Below are 20,319 nucleotides of genomic sequence, written 5' to 3' on the forward strand. Positions count from 1 at the left end.
CAATGTAAGGAGGCCCCTCTCCCAATATCACCAATGTAAGGGAGTTATTCTCCACTGGACTCCTAGAGCAAGAGAGCTCTTCATTGACCACCAATGTAAGGAGGTCCCTCTCCCAGTATCACCAGTGTAAGGGGGTATTCTCCACTGCACTCCTAAAGCAAGAGAGCTCTTCATTGACCACCAATGTAAGGAGACCCCTCTCCCAATATCACCAGTGTAAGGGGGTTATTCTCCACTGTACTCCTAAAGCAAGAGGGCTCTTCATTGACCACCAATGTAAAGAGGACCCTCTCCCAATATCACCATTGTAAGGGGGTTATTCTCCACTGTACTCCTAAAGCAAGAGAGCTCTTCATTGACCACCAATGTAAGGAGGCCCCTCTCCCAATATCACCAGTGTAAGGGGGTTATTCTCCACTGTACTCCTAAAGCAAGAGAGCTCTTCATTGACCACCAATGTAAAGAGGCCCCTCTCCCAATATCACCATTGTAAGGGAGTTATTCTCCACGGTACTCCTAAAGCAAGAGAGCTCTTCATTGACCACCAATGTAAAGAGGCCCCTCTCCCAATATCACCATTGTAAGGGGGTTATTCTCCACTGTACTCCTAAAGCAAGAGAGCTCTTCATTGACCACCAATGTAATGAGGCCCCTCTCCCAATATCACCATTGTAAGGGGGTTATTCTCCACTGGACTACTAAAGCAAGAGAGCTCTTCATTGACCACCGATGTAAGGAGGCCCCTCTCACAATATCACCATTGTAAGGGAGTTATTCTCCACTGCACTCCTAAAGCAAGAGAGCTCTTCATTGACCACTAATGTAAGGAGGCCCCTCTCCCAGTATCACCAGTGTAAGGGGGTATTCTCCACTGCACTCCTAAAGCAAGAGAGCTCTTCATTGACCACCAATGTAAGGAGGCCCCTCTCCCAATATCACCAGTGTAAGGGGGTTATTCTCCACTGTACTCCTAAAGCAAGAGAGCTCTTCATTGACCACCAATGTAAAGAGGCCCCTCTCCCAATATCACCATTGTAAGGGAGTTATTCTCCACGGTACTCCTAAAGCAAGAGAGCTCTTCATTGACCACCAATGTAAAGAGGCCCCTCTCCCAATATCACCAGTGTAAGGGGGTTATTCTCCACTGTACTCCTAAAGCAAGAGAGCTCTTCATTGACCACCAATGTAAGGGAGTCCTTTTACCACTGACCAACAATGTAAAGATGTCCTTCTCCACTGACCCCCTAAGGGTGCTGATCCCTAAAGTAAGGTACCTCTTCACTGACTACAAATTTAAGGGTGCCCTTTTCTACTGACCCCGAAAGTAAGGTAGCTTTTCATTAACCAGCAATATAAAGGCAATCCCTCTCCTAATGATCACCAATGTAGGGGCCCTTCCCCCACTGACTGCCAATCTAAATGGGCCCTTCACTGATCTCCAAAGTAAGGGAGATTTTCACTGACCACCAATGTAAGGGGGTCCTTCTCCCAATGTCACCAATGTGAGGAGTCCTTCTCCCATTGACCACCAATCTTAAGAGGCCTTTCTCCACTGACCCCTAAAGTAAGGTAGCTAATCTTTGACTACTATTTAAGCAGGAGGGGGGGCTCACCCAATGATCAGCAATGAACGGGGTTCTTCTCCAAATGACCATCAATCTAAAGGGGGCCATTCTTCACTAAAGCAAGGGAGCTCTTCATTGACCACCAATGTAAGCAGGGAGGCCCTCTCCCAATGATCACCAATGTAAGGGGGTTCTTCTCCCACTGACCTCCAACCTAAGGGGGCCTTTCTCGGCAGTCACCTCATTGACTACCAATGTAAGAGGATCCCTCTCCCAGTGATCCCAATGTAAGTGACTTCTCCCATTGACCACCAATCTAAATGGTCCTTCCCCATTGACCCCTAAAGCAAGGGAGCTCTTCATTCACCACCAATGTAGGGGGGGGGGGGCTCTCCCAATGATTACCAATGTAAAGGGTTTTTCTCCCACTATCATCCAATCTAAGGGGGCCCTTCTCAGGAACCACCTCATTGACCACAAATGTAAGAAAGCATTTCACTAAACATCAAATCAATGTAAGGTGGGATTTTTGTTCCACAAACCCTCAATGTGGGGGAATACTACAATTTTTATTGTGTACATTTCTTTTCTGCCCATTATTATTTTTTGTTTCCTACAGTTATAATTCTGTAATAAAATGCAGCCCTGGGTGTGAAATAGTTGTCAAACATGTCCCATTTTTAATTTGTTCTTGCCAATGCTCCCTGGGTTGCAGATATGGTAATTATTAGCAGGGGTTCCCCGAGACCCAAAAGGGTTCCTCTATGTTACAAAAAGCTGAGAAAGGCTGCCCTAATAGCCATAAAGGCAATTATTGACCACCCAGTTTCCTGGCTCCTCCCTCTCCTTCTCATTGGCCAGTGAGCTCACCTACCACACCTGACAGCCAGCTTCCAGGCTCCTCCCTCTCTCCCACCTATTCTCATTGGCCAGTGAGCTCACCCACCACATGTGACAGCCAGCTTCCTGGCTCCTCCCTCTCTCCTACCCTTTATCAATGGCCAGTGAGCTCACCCACTATATGTGACAGCCAGCTTCCTGGCTCCTCCCTCTCTCCTACCCTTTCTCATTGGCCAGTGAGCTCACCCGCCGCATGTAGCAACCAGCTTCCTGGCTCCTTCCTCTCTCCTACCCTTTCTCAATGGCCAGTGAGCTCACTCACCACATGTAGCAACCAGCTTCCTGGCTCCTCCCTCTCTCCCACCCCTTTTCATTGGCCAGTGAGCTCACCCACACATGTGACAGCCAGCTTCCAGGCTCCTCCCTCTCTCCCACCCCTTTTCATTGGCCAGTGAGCTCACGCACCACATGTGACAGCCAACTTCCAGGCTCCTCCCTCTCTCCCACCCATTCTCATTGGCCAGTGAGCTCACCCACCACATGTGACAGCCAGCTTCCTGGCTCCTCCCTCTCTCCCACCACTTCTCAATGGTCAGTAAGCTCACCCACCATATGTGGAAGCCAGCTTCCTGGCTCCTCCCTGTCTCCCACCCCTTCTCATTGGCCAGTGAGCTCACCCACCACATGTGACAGCCAGCTTCCAGGCTCCTCCCTCTTTCCCACCCATTCTCATTGGCCAGTGAGCTCCCCCATCACATGTGGCAGCCAGCTTCCAGGCTCCTCCCTCTCTCCCACCCCTTCTCATTGGCCAGTGAGCTCACCACATATGGTAGCCAGCCAGGAGGCTTGGGAAGGCTCCCATAAAGGTTGGGAGGAGATGGGGAAGTTATTGACTTGAAAGTTGCAAAACGTTAACAATTCTATGTTACATTGTTGGAAGTTAGTTGATTCCCAGAATGCTCCGAAGATTAAATAGGCTAATGCTGGGGGGGGGGCTGCTGTATAGAGCCACAGTTTCACTTTAAAACTAACACAGGTTTTATTTTTGTACTGTTTCCACAAATATATTATGAACTTAAAAAACGAAAAAACAAAAAAGGACTTACTTGAAATAAAAAAAGATTCCCAATGATAATAATAAGGAGGCAATCGACATTCCTTGTCCAATGATAGTCAGATAATACAAATTAAGGGCCGTCTATAAAATAATAGAAAGTAAATGCATACAATCAGTGAAGAGCCTAAAGACCAAAGCTGATACAAATGACAATTTTCATTCAATCCAATGAGAATCTCCAATATTCTTGCAATCTATTACCCTAGCGTGAGTTTGATCGACCGCAGGAATTTGGTCAACTGTGGAGTCAAAACTGGACAATAAATTGAAAGTTTTAATATAATTTATTGAAAATATCAAATTGACATGGAACTGAAACATGAAAAAAACTGCAGCCGTGGCCAAAGGTTTTGAGAATGACACAAATATTAATTTTCACAAAGTCTACTGCCTCATTTTTTATGATGGCAATTTGCATATACTCCAGAATGTTATGGAGAGTGATCAGATGAATTGCAGTTAATTGCAAAGTCCCTCTTTACCATGAAGATTAACCTAATCCCATAAAAAACATTTCCACTGCACTTGTGAAGGAGGCTTCCAAGGAAGTCCAGCAAGTGCCAGGAGCGTCTCTTACAGATGATTGAGCTGTGGGATCGGGGCACCACCAATGCAGAGCTTGCTCAGAAATGACAGCAGGCAGGTGTGAGTGCGTCTGCATCAGTGGCGGCTGGTGCATATGGGGCGCAGGGGCGCCGCCCCCCCATCCATTCGTCCGGCCCCTTAATCTACATGCGAGGCGCTGGACGCATGGAGTTCAATGGGGCTTTTTTTTTTTTTTTAACCATGTGACTAGAGCCAGAGGCTCTCACAGGCTAAAAAAAAAGGGTGGGCTTGGGGCGCAGAGCACTGCGCCCAGAGCCCACCCAGTTGTGTGACAATAGCGAATGAAAATTCATTATTGTCACACAGATCCTCCTCCTGGGCAATCAGGAAGTGGGTCTTGAGACCCATTTCCCAGTTAGTCGAAAAAGAGAAGCCATGTCATTGGGCATGGAGGAGGAGGGAGGAGATGCAGAAGACAGGGGGAAGAAGTGGAAGCTGCCACCGCCTGCTGCTGCAGATATCCAGGCAGGGTGAGTAAGCGGGGGTCCTGTCCTGTGTTCTGTCTCGCTGTGGTCCGGGAGAGGGGGGGGGGGTATGGTGTGCAGATTGGTGTTGTCCGGGGGGATATGGTGCAGTCTGCATGACGCCCCCCCCCCCCCCCCCCGGCTCATGGAGCTATTGTCACACGGATCCTCCTCCTGGCCAATCAGGAAACGGTCTTGAGACCCGTTTCCCGATTGGTCGAAAAAGAGAAGCCATGCCATTGGGCATGGAGGAGTAGGGAGGAGACGCAGAAGACAGGGGGAGGAAGCCGAAGCCGCCGCCGCCGTCGCCTGCTGCTGCAGATATCCAGGCAGGGTGAGTGAGCGGGGGTCCTGTCCTGTGTCCTGTCTCGTTGTTATCCGGGGGGGGGGTATGGTGTGCAGATTGGTGTTGTGCCTGACGCCGCCCCCCCCCCCGGCCCATGGAGCACCAGCCACCACTGGTCTGCATGTACAGTGAGGAGAAGACTTTTGGAGGATGTCCTGGTGTCAAGAAGGGCAGCAAAGAAATCACTTCTCTCTAGGAAAAACATCCCGGACAGACTGATATTCTGCAATAGGGATTGGACTGCTGAGGACTGAAGGAAAGTCATTTTCTCTGATGAATCCCCTTTCTGATTTTTTGGGGCATCCGGAAAAAACCTTGCCCGGAGAAGAAAGGTTGAGCGCTACCATGCATCCTGAGACCATTCATGTGTGGTGTTGCTTCTCAGCCAAGGGAGGGGCTCACTCACAATTTTGCCTAAGAACACCGCCATGAATGAAGAATGGTACAAAAACATCCTCCAAGACCAACTTCTCCCAACCATCCAAGAACAGTTTGGTGAGGAACAATGCCTTTTGCAGCGTGATGGAGCGCCTTCCCATAAGGCCAAAGTCATAACTAAGTGGCTTGGGGAACAAAACATGGAAATGTTGGGTCCATGGCCAGGAAACTCCCCAGACCTTGGCATTGAGAACCCTGGGGTCAATCCTCAAGAGGCGGGTGAATAAAAAAACCTCCACAAATTCTGACAAACTCCAAGCATTGATGCAAGAATGGGCGGTCTTCATTCAGAATGTGGCCCGGAAGATGATGGACAGCATGCCAGGGCGAATTGTGGAGGTCTTGGAAAAGAAGGTTCAACACTGCAAATATTGACTCTTTGCATAAACTTCATGTAATTGTCAACAAAAGCCTTCGACACTTATGAAATGCTTGTATTATACTTCAGTATTTCATAGTAACATCTGACAAAAAGATCTAAGAACACTGAGGCTACGTTCACATGTCAGCGTAGCGATCGCGGGCAGAATCACCGCGATTCTGCCCGTGATCCGGAAATCATTGCAAATCGCGGGACACCTGTGCGTTGCCCGTGATTTGCAATAGCACCCCAAATGCTGTGCGAAGTTGCCGCGATTTCCGCCTGCCGAATCGCGGTAACATCGCGCAAGAAAAAAACGTCCCAAAGAAGCTCTTGTACCTTTTTTGGGCGTCATGCGTCCCGCGATTTGATTTTTTTTTGCGCGATGTTACCGTGATTCAGCAGGCGGAAATCGTGGCAACATCGCACAGCGTTTGGGGTGCTATTGCAAATCACGGGCAACGCACAATGATTTCCGGATCGCGGGCAGAATTGCGGTGATTCTGCCCGCGATCGCTACGCTGACATGTGAACGTAGCCTGAAGCAGCAGACTTTGTGAAAATTAATATTTGTGTCATTCTCAAAACCTCTGACCACGGCTGTACAGCGATATCATTGAAAACTATATTTTCCCATCGATTTCAGGGAAAAAAAAGGAAAATTAGATCATTCAATCAAATTGCCACATGTATGACCAGCTTAATACCTAAAAGAAGTTTTTTTTTAACACCACAACTTGAAAAACCTCTCTTGTCTCATTATGTAATGGTACAAAGCTACATATAGATGGAGAACATCAGACAGAGTATACTGGGGTGTTCATACAAGACTCAGTCATGGTAAACCCAGTTCAAGAGGAGGAAGTGAATGGGCGGATGGAATCCAATTGACCTATAACAGTGATGGAGAACCTTGGCACCCCAGATGTTTTGGAACTACATTTCCCATGATGCTCAACTACACTGCAGAGTGCATAAGCATCATGGGAAATGTAGTTCCAAAACATCTGGGGTGCCAAGGTTCCCCATCACTGACCTATAACATACCCTCCCAACTACAGAAAGGGGGGGGGGGTATTAGAATCACACAAGCAGAACCTATGGGCATACAGTGCATCCGGAAAGTATACACAGCGCTTATTCCAAAATGGATTCAATTCATTATTTTCCTCAAAATTCTACAAACATTCCCCCATAATGACAACGTGAAAGAAGTTTGTTTGAAATCTTCGCAAATGTATTAAAAAAAAAAAAAAAAGGAAAAAAATCCCATGTACATAAGTTTCACAGTCTTTGCTCAATACTTTGGTGAAGCTCCTTTGGCCCCAATTACATTGAGAGAAAAAGTCACATTCACAAGTCACGCAAATTGGATGCAGTGTAAAACGCATCCAATTAGCATATGTGAACCGAGCCTTACTGAGTATGCAGCTTCTTTATCTTCAATCCTTGTCTATGTTCCAGTTTATTCTGGTGCCAGGACCTCTGCCCCAGGTTTCCTGTCTCAGGGTGGCTCCTTTCTCTTGCAGCATCCTATGGAGCCATTCGTGTATGCAGGGACTGGAGTCACTGAGCAGCCAATATTTCCAGGGACCAGGGGGCGGGGGGGTTGGTGACGGGAGTCGGCCCTCCGCACTAGAATGTAAAGAGGCACTGTGATATAAAGGGGACTACACTGTAAAGGGGCACTGTCATGAGGGCAATCCCAGCCCCCCATCACATTGCTCCCTTACATTACAAAGCCCCTAGCAATCACAGCCCCCCATCACAGTGCCCCCTTACATTACAGTGCCCCAAGCAATCACAGCCCCCCATCACAGTGTCCCTTTACATTACAAAGCCCCTAGCAATTACAGTGCTCCTAGCAATCACAGCCCCCATCACAGTGCCCCCTTACATCACAGCCCCCCATCACAGTGCCCCTTTACATTACAGTGCCCCTAGCTTTCGCAGCCCCCCATCACAGTGCCCCTACCAATGGCAGCCCCCCCCCATCACAGTGCCCCTTTACATTAAAGTGCCCCTAGTAATCGCAACCCCCCATTATAGTGCCCCTTTACATTACAGTGCCCCTAGCAATCACAGCCCCCCCATCACAGTGCCCCTTTACATTACAGTGCCCCTAGCAATCGCAGCCTCCCCCCATCACAGTGCCCCCTTACATCACAGCCCCCCATCACAGTGCCCCTTTACATTACAGTGCCCCTAGCTTTCGCAGCCCCCCCCCATCACAGTGCCCCTACCAATGGCAGCCCCCCCCATCACAGTGCCCCTTTACATTAAAGTGCCCCTAGCAATTGCAACCCCCCATTATAGTGCCCCTTTACATTACAGTGCCCCTAGCAATCACAGCCCCCCCATCACAGTGCCCCTTTACATTACAGCATTACAGTGCCCCTAGCAATCGCAGCCTCCCCCCATCACAGTGCCCCTTTACATTACAGTGCCCCTAGCAATCGCAGCCCCCCATCACAGTGCCCCTTTACATTAGAGTGCCCCTAGCAATCGCAGCCCCCCATCAACAACCACCCATCTCCCCTGGGAACGGGAACCCCATCTTCCCTAGGGACGCAGACTTTATCTACCCTGGGGACAGGGACTCCTTCTCACTTGGGGACAGGGACCCCTTTTTCCCCTGGGGATGGGGACCCCATGTCCCCTAAGGGCAGGAACTACATTTTTCTTCGGGACAGGAACCCCATCTCCAGACCATGCTGGCTGGCAGGGCTGGCGTCAGCCACCCTTGGGTACCAGAATGGGGGAGGGGGCATTAAAACCTTAATCCCCAGCCACATGCTCCCTCAGGGTAAACTGGCTTTGTATTAGTGAAGCACCTTAAAGTGAGGTAATCCTGTACTGTTATTATTACTATGTTAGGATTATTATTATCTTTATTTATTAGCAGATGAATGTGGCCCTCCATGCATTCACATACATTGAATCCGGCCCTTAAGTGGGAAAAGGTTGCTGACCCCTGCCCTAGAGCCAGGACGCACTGCAGTGACAGCGGGCGGCTTGCCCACACCATAGCTACACATGGCGCTGATCCAGGGCGGATGTTATACTGCAATGAATACAACCCATCATGGGGAACATACTAAAAGCACAAAAAAATAGTCCGGCGCTCAAAAATAACTAGACCTGCACCCCTTCGATATTAAAAAAAAGATGGCATATGGGAATCAAGAAGCAGCTACTATATGAGATAGAAGCACCAGGTTAGATACTAAAATATGTAAAAGGACCAAAAATAATCCCATTGTAACGCAAGATGAACCCAAAGGGATTGGTGTTGATGACCGCACACGAAGCCAAAGATGGTGCAACACCCTCTGATAATGTATAGAAATCATTTATTTAGGGGTTAGCAGTGGACAATGTTTAAACAACAAGAAGCTTAAAAACAGAAACCTCCAGACTGCGGTGTGGAACTCAAAGGAGTACAATTAATTGACAGTTGGCTCACTGGGGGGAGCATGTCAGCAACCAGGTCAGTGCAGCGGGGTAGGTGGCCTCACTATGGTCCTGGCCGTGGAGATGGAATGGTGTCCAGGGGAAGGAACGATGAGAAAAAGTCCCAGGTCACAAGGTGCCCATGGTGAGCGGGCAAGGAAGGAGTATGATGTGATGGCGGCGTCTCCGTGACTGGCCCCGAGCTCCACGATGGATTCGCACCAGGACGAGAGCCCAACGTGACGTCAGACTCTAAGAGGAAAGCCGACCAGGATGAGGCTTGAGCCGCAGGTGGTGAACAGGCTGAAACTACTGGTGAACACCAGGCTCTGGGAAGAAAGCTGGCCAAAACGAGGCTTGAGCCGCAGGTGGTGAACAGGCTGAAACTTCTAGTGAACACCAGGCTCTGGGAGGGAAGCCGGCCTAAACGAGGCTTGGGCCGCAGGTGGTGAACAGGCTGAAACTACTCTACTGGTGAACACCAGGCTCTAGGAGGGAAGCCGGCCAAAATGAAGCTTGAGCCGCAGGTGGTGAACAGGCTGAAACCTCTAGTGAACACCATGCTCTGGGAGGGAAGCCGGCCTAAACGAGGCTTAAACTGCAGGTGGTGAACAGGCTGAAACTATTGGTGAACACCAGGCTCTGGGAAGGAAGCCGGCCAAAACGAGGCTTGAGCCACAGGTGGTGAACAGGCTGAAACGTCTGGTGAACACCAGGCTCTTGGAGGGAAGCCAGCCAAAACGAGGCTTGAGCCGCAGGTGGTGAACAGGCTGAAACTTCTAGTGAACACCAGGCTCTGGGAGAGAAGCCGGCCAAAACGAGGCTTGAGCCACAGGTGGTGAACAGGCTGAAGCTATTGGTGAACACCAGGCTATGGGAGGGAAGCCGGACAAAATGAAGCTTGAGCAGCAGGTGGTGAACTGGCTGAAACTTCTAGTGAACACCAGGCTCTGGGAGGGAAGCCGCCCAAAACGAGGCTTGAGCCGCAGGTGGTGAACTAGCTGAAACTTCTAGTGAACACCAGGCTCTGGGAGGGAAGCCGGCCAAAATGAGGTTTGAGTCGCAGATGGTGGCTGGCTGAGACCACTGGTGGAATACAGATCGCAGATGTGGAGGGAGAGAAACCACGGGAAGCTTGCTGTGACAATCTGTTGTCCTGACAACACGTTTAGGGCGGAGCTCCCTCTCCGCGTTCCTTCCCCTGGACACCTTTCCATCTCCACGGCCAGGACCGGACCAAAGTGAGGCCACCTACATGACTGCACTGACCTGGTTGCTGACATGCTCCCCCAGCGAGCCAACTGTGTTAATTATACTCCTTTGAGTTCCACACACTTTGATTTCTATACATTATCAGAGGGTGTTGAATCATCTTTGACTTTGTGTGCCGTCATCAACACCAATCCCTTTGGGTTCATCTAGCGCTACAATGGGATTATTTTTGGCCCATCATAGGGAACACATCTCCTATCTCTAAAGATTTCATCACTTTGTTGCCCCCGTGTGCTTTGCTGCAGCGGGATGTTCTGGTGGCACCCTTATAAGACCCCGGTAGTGATACCGCTACCAATAGCCAGGTCTTGGTGCTTTTCCTAATACTAGGAGCAGCCAGGAGGACTCCGCAGTCCAGCTCTCAGGAAGAATGGCCCGTTGGACCCTTGTCTCCTTACCTTCACTTTGACATGGGTGTGTTTGTTACATCGGGTGTAGTTACTCCACGTCCTGTTACTCTCCGGGTGCCGGAACCAGTAGCCCTTTTCATCGCATTCCTTGGTGACTTTCTCTTGGAGAAATAAATGTTACATCAATGTCACAATTTACAGATCACAATCATATTCATTACCAGGAGCTTTTCACAAATGTCTGTACTCATAGGAAAAGGAAAAAAGAAGAAGCAGCAGTAAGTGCCCACCCTGCACTCATACAACCCCCAACACAGTGTGTATGCAATTTATTGTCTGCACTGCTCTCCAAACTTTCCAAACAAAGGGCAAGTTTATTATTCTTCAGACTCTGGAGGGGCAGGACAGTGGCCAGTAGGAGTAGAAAATGCCCCCGGTGTCAGGAACCAGGAATAGCGCCCCATCATTTGTGTCAGTGGGAGAAATAGTGCCCCATCATTGGTGTCAGTGGGAGGAATAGTGCCCCTTCATTGGTGTCAGTGGGAGGAATAGTGCCCCATGTTTGGTATCAGTGGGAGGAATAGTGCCCCATCATTGGTATCAGTGGGAGGAATAGTGCCCCATTATTGGTATTAGTGGGAGGAATAGTGCCCCATCATTGGTGTCAGTGGGAGGAATAGTGCCCCATCATTGGTATTAGTGGGAGGAATAGTGCCCCATCATTGGTATCAGTGGGAGGAATAGTGTCCCATCCTTGGTGTCAGGAACCAGGAATAGCGCCCCATCATTGGTGTCAGTGGAAGGAATAGTGCCCCATCATTTGTATCAGTGGAAGGAATAGTGTCCCATCATTTGTGTCAGTGGGAGAAATAGTGCCTTATCATTGGTATTAGTGGGAGGAATAATGCCCCATCATTGGTGTCAGCGGGAGGAATAGTGTCCCATTATTGGTGTCAGTAGGAGGAATATTGCCTCATCATTGGTGTCAGTGGGAGGAATAGTGCCCCATCATTGGTGTCAGAGGGAATAGTAGTGCCCCATCATTGGTGTCAGAGGGAGTAGTAGTGCCCCATCATTGGTGTCAGAGGGAGTAGTAGTGCCCCATCATTGGTGTCAGTGGGAGGAATAGTGCCTCATCATTGGTGCCAGTGAGAGGAATAGTACCCCATCATTGGTGTCAGTGGGAAGAATACTGCCCCATCATTGGTGTCAGTGGAAAGAATACTGCCCCATCATTGGTGTCAGTGGATGAACTAGTGCCAAGGGCTAAATAAAAGCAAGCAAAGGGCCGCATCTTGCCCCCGGGCTGCAGTTTGGAGACCACTAGTCTAGAGGGAGCCAAGGTATCAGGACCCTGAAACTGCAACCTCTGCTGTGTCTGGCAGTATCTCTTCTTGCTGTGCCATCTGAGATGCTGGACAGCTTACTGGACAATCTTGTCTTCAACCTTGTTTCTGGTGAACCTTGAACTCTTTGCTCCTCCCATGGACTTTCTATTTAAAGCGGAACTACACTGCATCTGAGCACCACAAACCAAACACGCAATTTTAATATTCAAAGCAAAATCCCCCATCCATCTAATCTATCCACGTCTCTATGCTTTATTTTTCTGAGAAATCACTCTAAAAAAAAAAAAAAAAAATTACCCCACCCCTTTCTGGCAGCAGCCATCTTGAGTAAGGTCAGATAATTCACATAGCAAATACTTCCTAAAATCCATCTGTCCTTAGCTCAGGCATGCAGACCAGGAGGGCGTGCTTAGATGAGAAAACCCCTCCTCCCCTTCTGAACACTCCTGGGATGTATGACATCATTTGCCTAAGCAAGAAACCAGGAAGTAACTGAAGAAATTTAAAAAAAGTAGTTCAAAACCAGTAAATATAATACACCTTCCTTCTTAATTACTAATGCTAGCAGCATAAGGAATAAAAATAGTCAATGTTTATTGCGAGAGTAAAGTTCCTATAAAAGCCATTTCTTTGCACTTCCTGTTTGCCAGATTATTGTGCTCTCTCCAGCTGATCTCTCACTCTTGCCACTCCTACTGCTGACTGTATCGTCACTACCACTCGTTACTGACCTTTGACTCCATAATGTGATCAGGCTGAAGTGGGCCCAGGGGTCCGGAGCTGGGCTTGAACCGATTGCCGACCGACTCGCGTAGGAGTACGGTGGCAGAGCGTCTCTCCCACGCTGGTTCACGTATCTAATACATAATCCAGCACTTCCAATTAGGGGGTGCATGCGTGAGGCCACCGCACCAGCTGTGCTGTGATTAGTCACAGGACAAGCTCAGTGGGTGTTGGCCAATGATTGACTGCTGGGACCCGCTGATCGGGGAGGAGGAAGACAGGACAGAGTTCTGCCTATGTAAACAGCGCAGAGCTCTGTTCTGTCAGCGGGGATGTGATGGGATTTGTTTCTCTGAAAAGCACTCCCGTTAGTGAAAACAGCACACACAGTACACATAAACACTGGCTAGGCACACATTTAACCCTTTGATCGCCCCTAGATGTTTAACCCCTTCCCAGCCAGCATCATTAGTACAGTGACAGTGCATATTTTTAGCACTGATCATTGTATTAGTGTTACTGGGTCCCACAAAGTGTCAGTTAGTGTCAGATTGCAACATACTCCGAGACCAACTTCTCCCAACCATCCAAGAACAATTTGGTGAGGAACAATGCATTTTCCAGCATGGTGGAGCACCTTGCCAAGTTGCCATATGGCAAAAGTGATAACTAAGTGGCTTGGGGAACAAAACATGGAAATCTTGGGTCCGTGGCCAAGAAACTCCCCAGACCCTTATCCCATTGAGAACTTGTGGTCAATCCTCAAGAGGCGGGTGAACTAAAAAACCTCCACAAATTCTGACAAATTCAAAGCATTGATTATGCAAGAATGGGGGGGGGGGGGGCGTCCATCAGTCAGGATGTGACCCAGAAGTTGTTTGACAGCATACCGGGCAGGGGAAGACTGGATGTCAGGGACGTAATCACCGCTCTGTGGCTAGTGAGCGTCACAGGCGGCCGCGCATGCGCAGGATCGCGTCTGCGCGGGCACACAGGCATGCCGGCGCGCGTGCGTCATGATGCACAGCACGCCAGCCCAGCCCCTATATAAGGATCGCTCTCGGTTCCATCCAGCGCTGGATTATCTTCAGCTCCCTGTACCTGTGAACCTGTTCTGCTTCCTCGTTTTGACCCGGCTTGCCTTCTGACCCGTCTGATCCTGCTCCTGTGTTTGACCCTCTGCTTGCCTGACCATCCTTGCTCTTGTGCCTTCTGCCTGACTTTCAGTGTACCGACCTCGGCTTCCTTTAACGGACTTGCTTCTGCTAAACCCCCCTGCCTTGGCACCCCGGCTTGCTATTTCCTGCTCTTCCTTGGACTGATACCCGTGTATGACCCTCGGCCTGGCCTTCACTTGTGCACTGCTTGATTCCCCTGGAGTTCCTGAGAGTTGTTCCGGATACCCTTCTGAACCATTCACCTGCACTCCACAAGCATCCAGTGCTCCTTGGGACGCGTCACCTCCTGTCCCACTTCCAGGGGTGATTCGCACCGAGCTGCAGGGGAAGCCCTCTCAGCATTTCGGCCTCCATCAAAAAAGTTTCCTGACATTGGACCAGGGGGCAGGGGGGCAATTGCCCCCTGTGAAGCTTTGATGTCCTGTAAAAAGGTTGCACCGCTCCTGCCACAGACATGCCTAAGAGCCGGTTCACACTGGGGCGACTTGTCAGGCGACCTGGTAACCTGACAAGTCGCCGCTGGTCGCCTGCCATAGATTAGCACAGGACCCGTTCTAATAGGAGCGACACAAGTCGCTCCGACTTAGAAAAAGGGTCCTGAGCTTCTTTGGGGCGACCTGGAGCGACCTGCATCGACTTCAATGATATGAAGTCCGTGCCGGCCGCTCCGAGGTCGCGGTGCGAGCTGTGCACCGCGACTTCACAGGTTGCCCCGGCAAGTCGGGTCGCTGCTATGTGAACTGGCTCTAAAGGATCTCTGGTGAAGAGAAGTAAAAAGTCTCTGCCACTGACCTACAGAGTGCGGGATTAAGACAAGGACAGCACAGGCCTCCCTCCCCAGCATGGATGGTGTAAACTGTGTCTGAGCACAGGCCGGTTCCATGCCCCACTTGAGACTCTCCTCCCCTGGCCGCAGCCTCAACCGAGCTGTCCCAGCTCCCCCCAACTACCCCCTGCTACCCAGGTTGGGAACCCGGATTTAGCCGGTGAGTAAAGAATACCTGGAGCAGGGCTTCAGCTTGGAATGGGGGGTCAGGAGGAGGACCGGAAGAGGGAGTGGGGCCAAGTCACTGCACCGTGGGTTTGTTTTTGCCCCCTGGGCTAAAAGTTGCCAGTCTGCCCCTGATGCCGTGTGAATTTCATAGGTCTTGAAAAAGAAGGGTCACCACTGCAAATATGGACTCTTTGCATAAACTTCACGGAATTGTCAATAAAAGCCTTTGACACATGAAATGCTCATAATTATATTTTAGTATCCCATACAGTAAATCCTTTGATTGTGTGGATTACAACAAGATGTGGCAAACACTGAAAGAAATGGGAATAGCAGACCACCTCACCCGTCTTCTGAAAAACCTGTATGCAAGTCAAGAAGTAACAGTTAGAACAGGACATGGAACTACTGACTGCTTCAAAATTGAGAAAAGAGTGCGGCAAGAATGTATATTGTCACCCTACTTATTTAACTTATATGCAGAGTACGTCATGCAAAATGCCAGGATCGATGAATCACAAGCTGGAATTAGGATCACAGGGAGAAATATCAACAACCTGAGATATGCTGATGATAACACACTAATGGCAGAAAGTGAAGAAGAACTAAAAAGTCTCCTAATGAAGGTGAAAAAGGAGGGTGCAAAAACTGGCCTGAAATTGGACCTTAAGAAAATTAGGATTATGGCAACCGGTCCCATCACTCCTCGGCAAATAGAAGGCGAAGAAATGGAAACAGTGACAGATTTTATCTTCCTAGGCTCCAAGATCACAGCAGACGATGACTGTAGCCATGAAATGAAGAGACGATTCTTGGGAGGAAAGCAATGGCAAACCTGGACAACATTATAAAAAGCAGAGACATCGCCCTACCGACAAAGTGCCGTACAGTCAAAGCTATGGAATTCCCAGTAGTAACCTATGGCTGTGAACGTTTGACCATAAGGAAGGCTGAACTCCGAAGAATTGATGCTTTTGATCTATGGTGTTGGAGATGGAGAAGACTCTTGAAAGTCCCTTGGACAGCAAGAAGATCAAACCAGTCAATCCTGAAGGAAATTGTGACGGTCTGATCCCCGCTCACCGTCACGGGTTCCCCTTTTTCAGAACAGCCAATAATCCATCTAGGCGAAATAACACCGGCATAGCATAACACCCCCCCCCCCCCATTTTTTTTAAGCCAGTGGTGTGTGAAACACACTCAAAAGCTACACCCAGTGCATAAAAAGTGCACTCGCAAAACGTGAGAAACACAAAAAGTGCACAAGGCGTACACATGGCCCTCCTCCGAAGAGGAAGGGCCCTGACCCTGATCCCCCGGGGCGCAAGACTCCTGACAGGGATTGAGGTACTCACTCTGGCCTGCCCAGCCGGAACCAGGCAGACCCAGTTCTCCAGGGGGACTGCCAAAACAGCCCACCCCAAGTCCTTGGTGGGGCTCCCCCAAAGGGAGACCCCATGAGAGAGGGTGAACCAAGCCAAAAGGCCATATCCGCCCCCTCCCAAGACGTTCAGGGCAGGCCCAAGGACCTACGCCGTACTAATCGTGCAAGTGACAACCAAAAGGACAAACGTGAACACACAACAAAGGAAAAAAAAAGAGTGGGGAAGGGGAAGTGGAGAAGTGCGGGTAGTGCCAAAGTGCAAGACTTTGACAGGCCCCCGGCCAGGAATAAAAAATTCCTCTGGTGCCAGCCAAAAGGCCCGTCCCAAGAGGCAGGTGCGGAAAAAGTGTGATGGTGCAGGGACCAAGGTGCCAAAAAATTCAGGTGAGCTGCCCCTCACCAGTGAGAATTAAGGCACCCCTGGGCTGCCACCCCAGGGGCACGTACACCACGGGCTTTTTTCGGTCTCGACCTCTGGCCAGACCCAGTGTAGCCCATCCCTACCAGGAGGCTGCCACCCCAGGGGCACGTACACCACTGGCTTTTTCGGTCTCGGACCCCGGCCAGACCCAGTGTAGCCCTTCCCTACCAGGAGGCTTGGAACATGGACATCTTAGGGAGAGCCTGCCTTCAACTGGGGAAAAAGGCCCTCCCTTAAAGGCCAGATTCAACCCAGGAGGAAAAGGCCATCCCACCGCCATCCCTATTCCTTACCAATTACACCCAGGAGCAGTACTAACCGGAAATTGGCAAAACCGGCTTTCTTGCTCCCTTCAAACTGAGAGGGGCGGATCCTATTCAAAATCAGAAGGCAATGGACCCATCTGGCTTTCTCTGACAGTGCCTACTTCCCAGTCCCCCAGATTCTCCTGAGGCGCCCTGGTTCATTTCAGCCCCTGCCGATACTAACCATCAAGGTCCATACCAACTGATAAGAACAGATACTACACTTGATCTTAGCCAAAGGGCCGATAACACCCCCCCCCCCCATACATGAGCCCCCCCCCCCCCCCCATACATGAGCCAAGGCTTAATGCTGGGTAAAATATACTTTATTAACCAGTATCACACACTATATAACACAGGGCCCCCCCCCCTCCTGACCAGGCCAGGGCCCTGATTACATTATCATGTAGATGAGATTGTGTACAGAAAGATAATCAATCTGAACCAATTATCTAGCCATCTGGACAGAAGTTAATTAGCAATTAACAAGGAGACACACAGCACACCTTAATATACAAACAATAGGAAGGCCACCAGGGATAGACTGCCCATCTCCAACACCATGGAACATGGATCTTCAATCTACGACCCTCCAGCTGTTGCAGAACTACACATCCCATGAGACATTGTAAACCGCAGACATTCACAGACAAGACTAGGCATGATGGGAGTTGTAGTTCCTGAACAGCTGGAGGGCTGTAGTTTGGAGATCCCGGCCATAGAACATGGAACAGAGGTCAAGGTGAATAGCTCTTTCTATGAACATATTCAGAATCAAAGAGGCCAGGGACAGTCTTGGCGTCTTTCTCCAAACCAAATGTATGAAATGAGTCCATGATAGGGTTCTCCTTCACACTAATCAACCCTGAATATTCACCGGAAGGACCGATCCTGAAGCTGAAACTCAAATACTTTGGCCACCTAATGTGAAGAGAGGACTCGTTGGAAAAGACCCTGAGATGCTGGGAAACACGGAAGGAAAAAGGAGAAGAAGACGACAGAAAACAAGATGGATAGATATCATCATCGGAACAATGAGAATGAAGTTAAGCAAGCTCCGGGAGGCAGTGGAGGACAGAAAAGCCCAGCGCACTATAGTCAGTGCTGTATTTTGGCCTAGGCCAACAAGGCCCAGGCCTAGGGCAGGACTTTGCAGGGGGCAGCAAAAAAGTTCCCCCCCTCCCCCCACCTGAGAATCTTTTTGGCCAGTGGTTGCTAGAGCTGCCTCTCGCTCCCCCCTCCTATCTTTATCACCCCCCTCTTCCCTTTCTCTCATTCCCCCCCTCTCTCTCATCCCCCCTCTCTCTCTCTCATCCCCCCTTCTCTCTCTCTCTCTCTCATCCCCCCTTCTCTCTCTCTCATCCCCCCTTCTCTCTCTCTCACCCCCCTTCTCTCTCTCATCCCCCCTTCTCTCTCCCATCCCCCTTCTCTCTCTCTCATCCCCCCTCTCTCTATCTCTCTCTCTCTCCCACCCCCTCTCTCTCGCTCTCATCCCCCCTCTCTCTTTCCTATCCCCCCTCTATTTCTCTCACCCCCTCTCTCTCTCATCCCCCTCCTCTCTCTCTCTCTCATCCCCCCTCTCTCTCTCTCCCCTCTCTCTCTCTCTCACCCCCCTTCTCTCTCTCACCCCCCTTCTCTCTCTCTCTCCCATCCCCCCCTCTCTCTCTCTCTCTCATCCCCTCTCTCTCTCTCATCCCCACTCTCTCTTTCCTATCCCCCCTCTATCTCTCTCATCCCCCCTCTCTCTCTCCCCCCCTCTCTCTCTCTCATCCCCCCTCTCTCTCTCATCCCCCCTCTCTCTCTCTCACACCTCCCTCCCTCACCCACCCCCCTCTCTCTCCCACCCCAGCCCCCACCCCCCTCGTGAGATCTCAGGGGTTCATGCTGGGACCTGTAGTCCTTAAGTTTTGGAGGGAGTCACATACGTTAAAAAGGAAGGAGTGGGGCAAATTTACATAGGAGGGGGCACCCGATTTTAGTCTTGCCTAGGGCAGCACAAAACAAAAATACACCATTGACTATGGTCCATGAGGTCACGAAGAGTCGAACTAACGACTGAGCAACAACAACAACAATCCCATAGTAACATCTGATAAAAAAGATCTATGTGAAAATTAATATTTGTCTCATTCTCAAAACTCTTGGCCACGGCTGTATATATCCTACAGTTTGTAGGGAGGACGAGTGGTTATAGGACTTTGTACTTTTGTAGAAACAATGAAAAAAGGGGGAAGAGGTAACCCCCAAGGATGATAGGACTTGTTAATCTCATAAAGAAATGTACAATCCTTAAATGTGTAAATACATATAAAATATATTTTGATAACATAATAAAAGGCTATCAATACGTAAAAACCATCACATGAATGAGTGAGCACAGCAGTGCTGAGCAGCTCCTGAACCAGAAGAACCCATGAATGACCCGACATACTGTATACCACTTTGTACTTTTCTGCTATGGCCTATAATTACCGCGTGTCTTGTTGTTGGGTATTTATCGCTTGGCTGGTTGTCCATGTTCTCCCGCTGTGCGCATCATTGCCTAAATCACACCTCAGAGCTTTCATACATCTCCGTGGTTGGTTGCTGAGGGATTTGTGGCCACTTTCAGTTCCCCAATCCAGTAGGGAGGATGAAGTAGAGCGTGCCAAGTGGTGACCCACCCATGGGAGTGTGGGAGGAAACCGCGGGCAGTGGTTTTGTTGTCGGGTCACATAGGTGCGTCTTTTCTAAAAAGTCCTTCTTATTCAGTTCAACCCCCCCCCCCCCCCCCCATGGAGTAATTTTTACTATGTGCCTATGCATCCAATAATAACGTTGTCATGACTTAAGATAATAATTCATAGATCATTTTATAGCAGCTTTCTTTTGTTGGTATTGCAACAAAGTAAAAATAAAAAAGATAATATATACAATAAAACAAAAAAATACACTTTTTTTTCCTTATTTGATATTAGTACAATAGAATATAAAATAAAACTAAAAAAAAAAAAAAAAAGACTTTTTTCCAAATTAATTAAACAAAAAAAAAACGGTACTGTAGATGAAAAGTAATATAATATATAAAATGAAACTAAAAAAAATACACTTTTTTTTCTTATTTGATATTAGTATAATAGAATATAAAAAAAAAAAATACTTTTTTTCCGAATT

The 20,319-nt window shown here is 49.1% G+C and overlaps 1 protein-coding gene across 1 annotated transcript in view; it reads right to left on the minus strand.

Annotated features, from left to right (window-relative positions):
* CALCRL (calcitonin receptor like receptor) overlaps nt 1-20,319 on the minus strand; it is a gene marked incomplete at its 3' end in the record, with an annotated part of 165,088 nt that overhangs the window by 42,919 nt on the left and 101,850 nt on the right. Inside the window, exons 5-6 of the mRNA XM_082258800.1 lie at nt 10,861-10,973; nt 3,512-3,603 (exon numbers count right to left, since the gene is read on the minus strand). Of these exons, the coding sequence (XP_082114926.1) occupies nt 3,512-3,603; nt 10,861-10,973 (205 nt within the window). The remainder of the gene's footprint in view (nt 1-3,511; nt 3,604-10,860; nt 10,974-20,319) is intronic.

The sequence above is a fragment of the Pelophylax lessonae genome, assembly GCF_965119305.1.
Source record: "Pelophylax lessonae genome assembly, chromosome: 5".
In the NCBI taxonomy this organism is placed as follows: domain Eukaryota; kingdom Metazoa; phylum Chordata; class Amphibia; order Anura; family Ranidae; genus Pelophylax; species Pelophylax lessonae.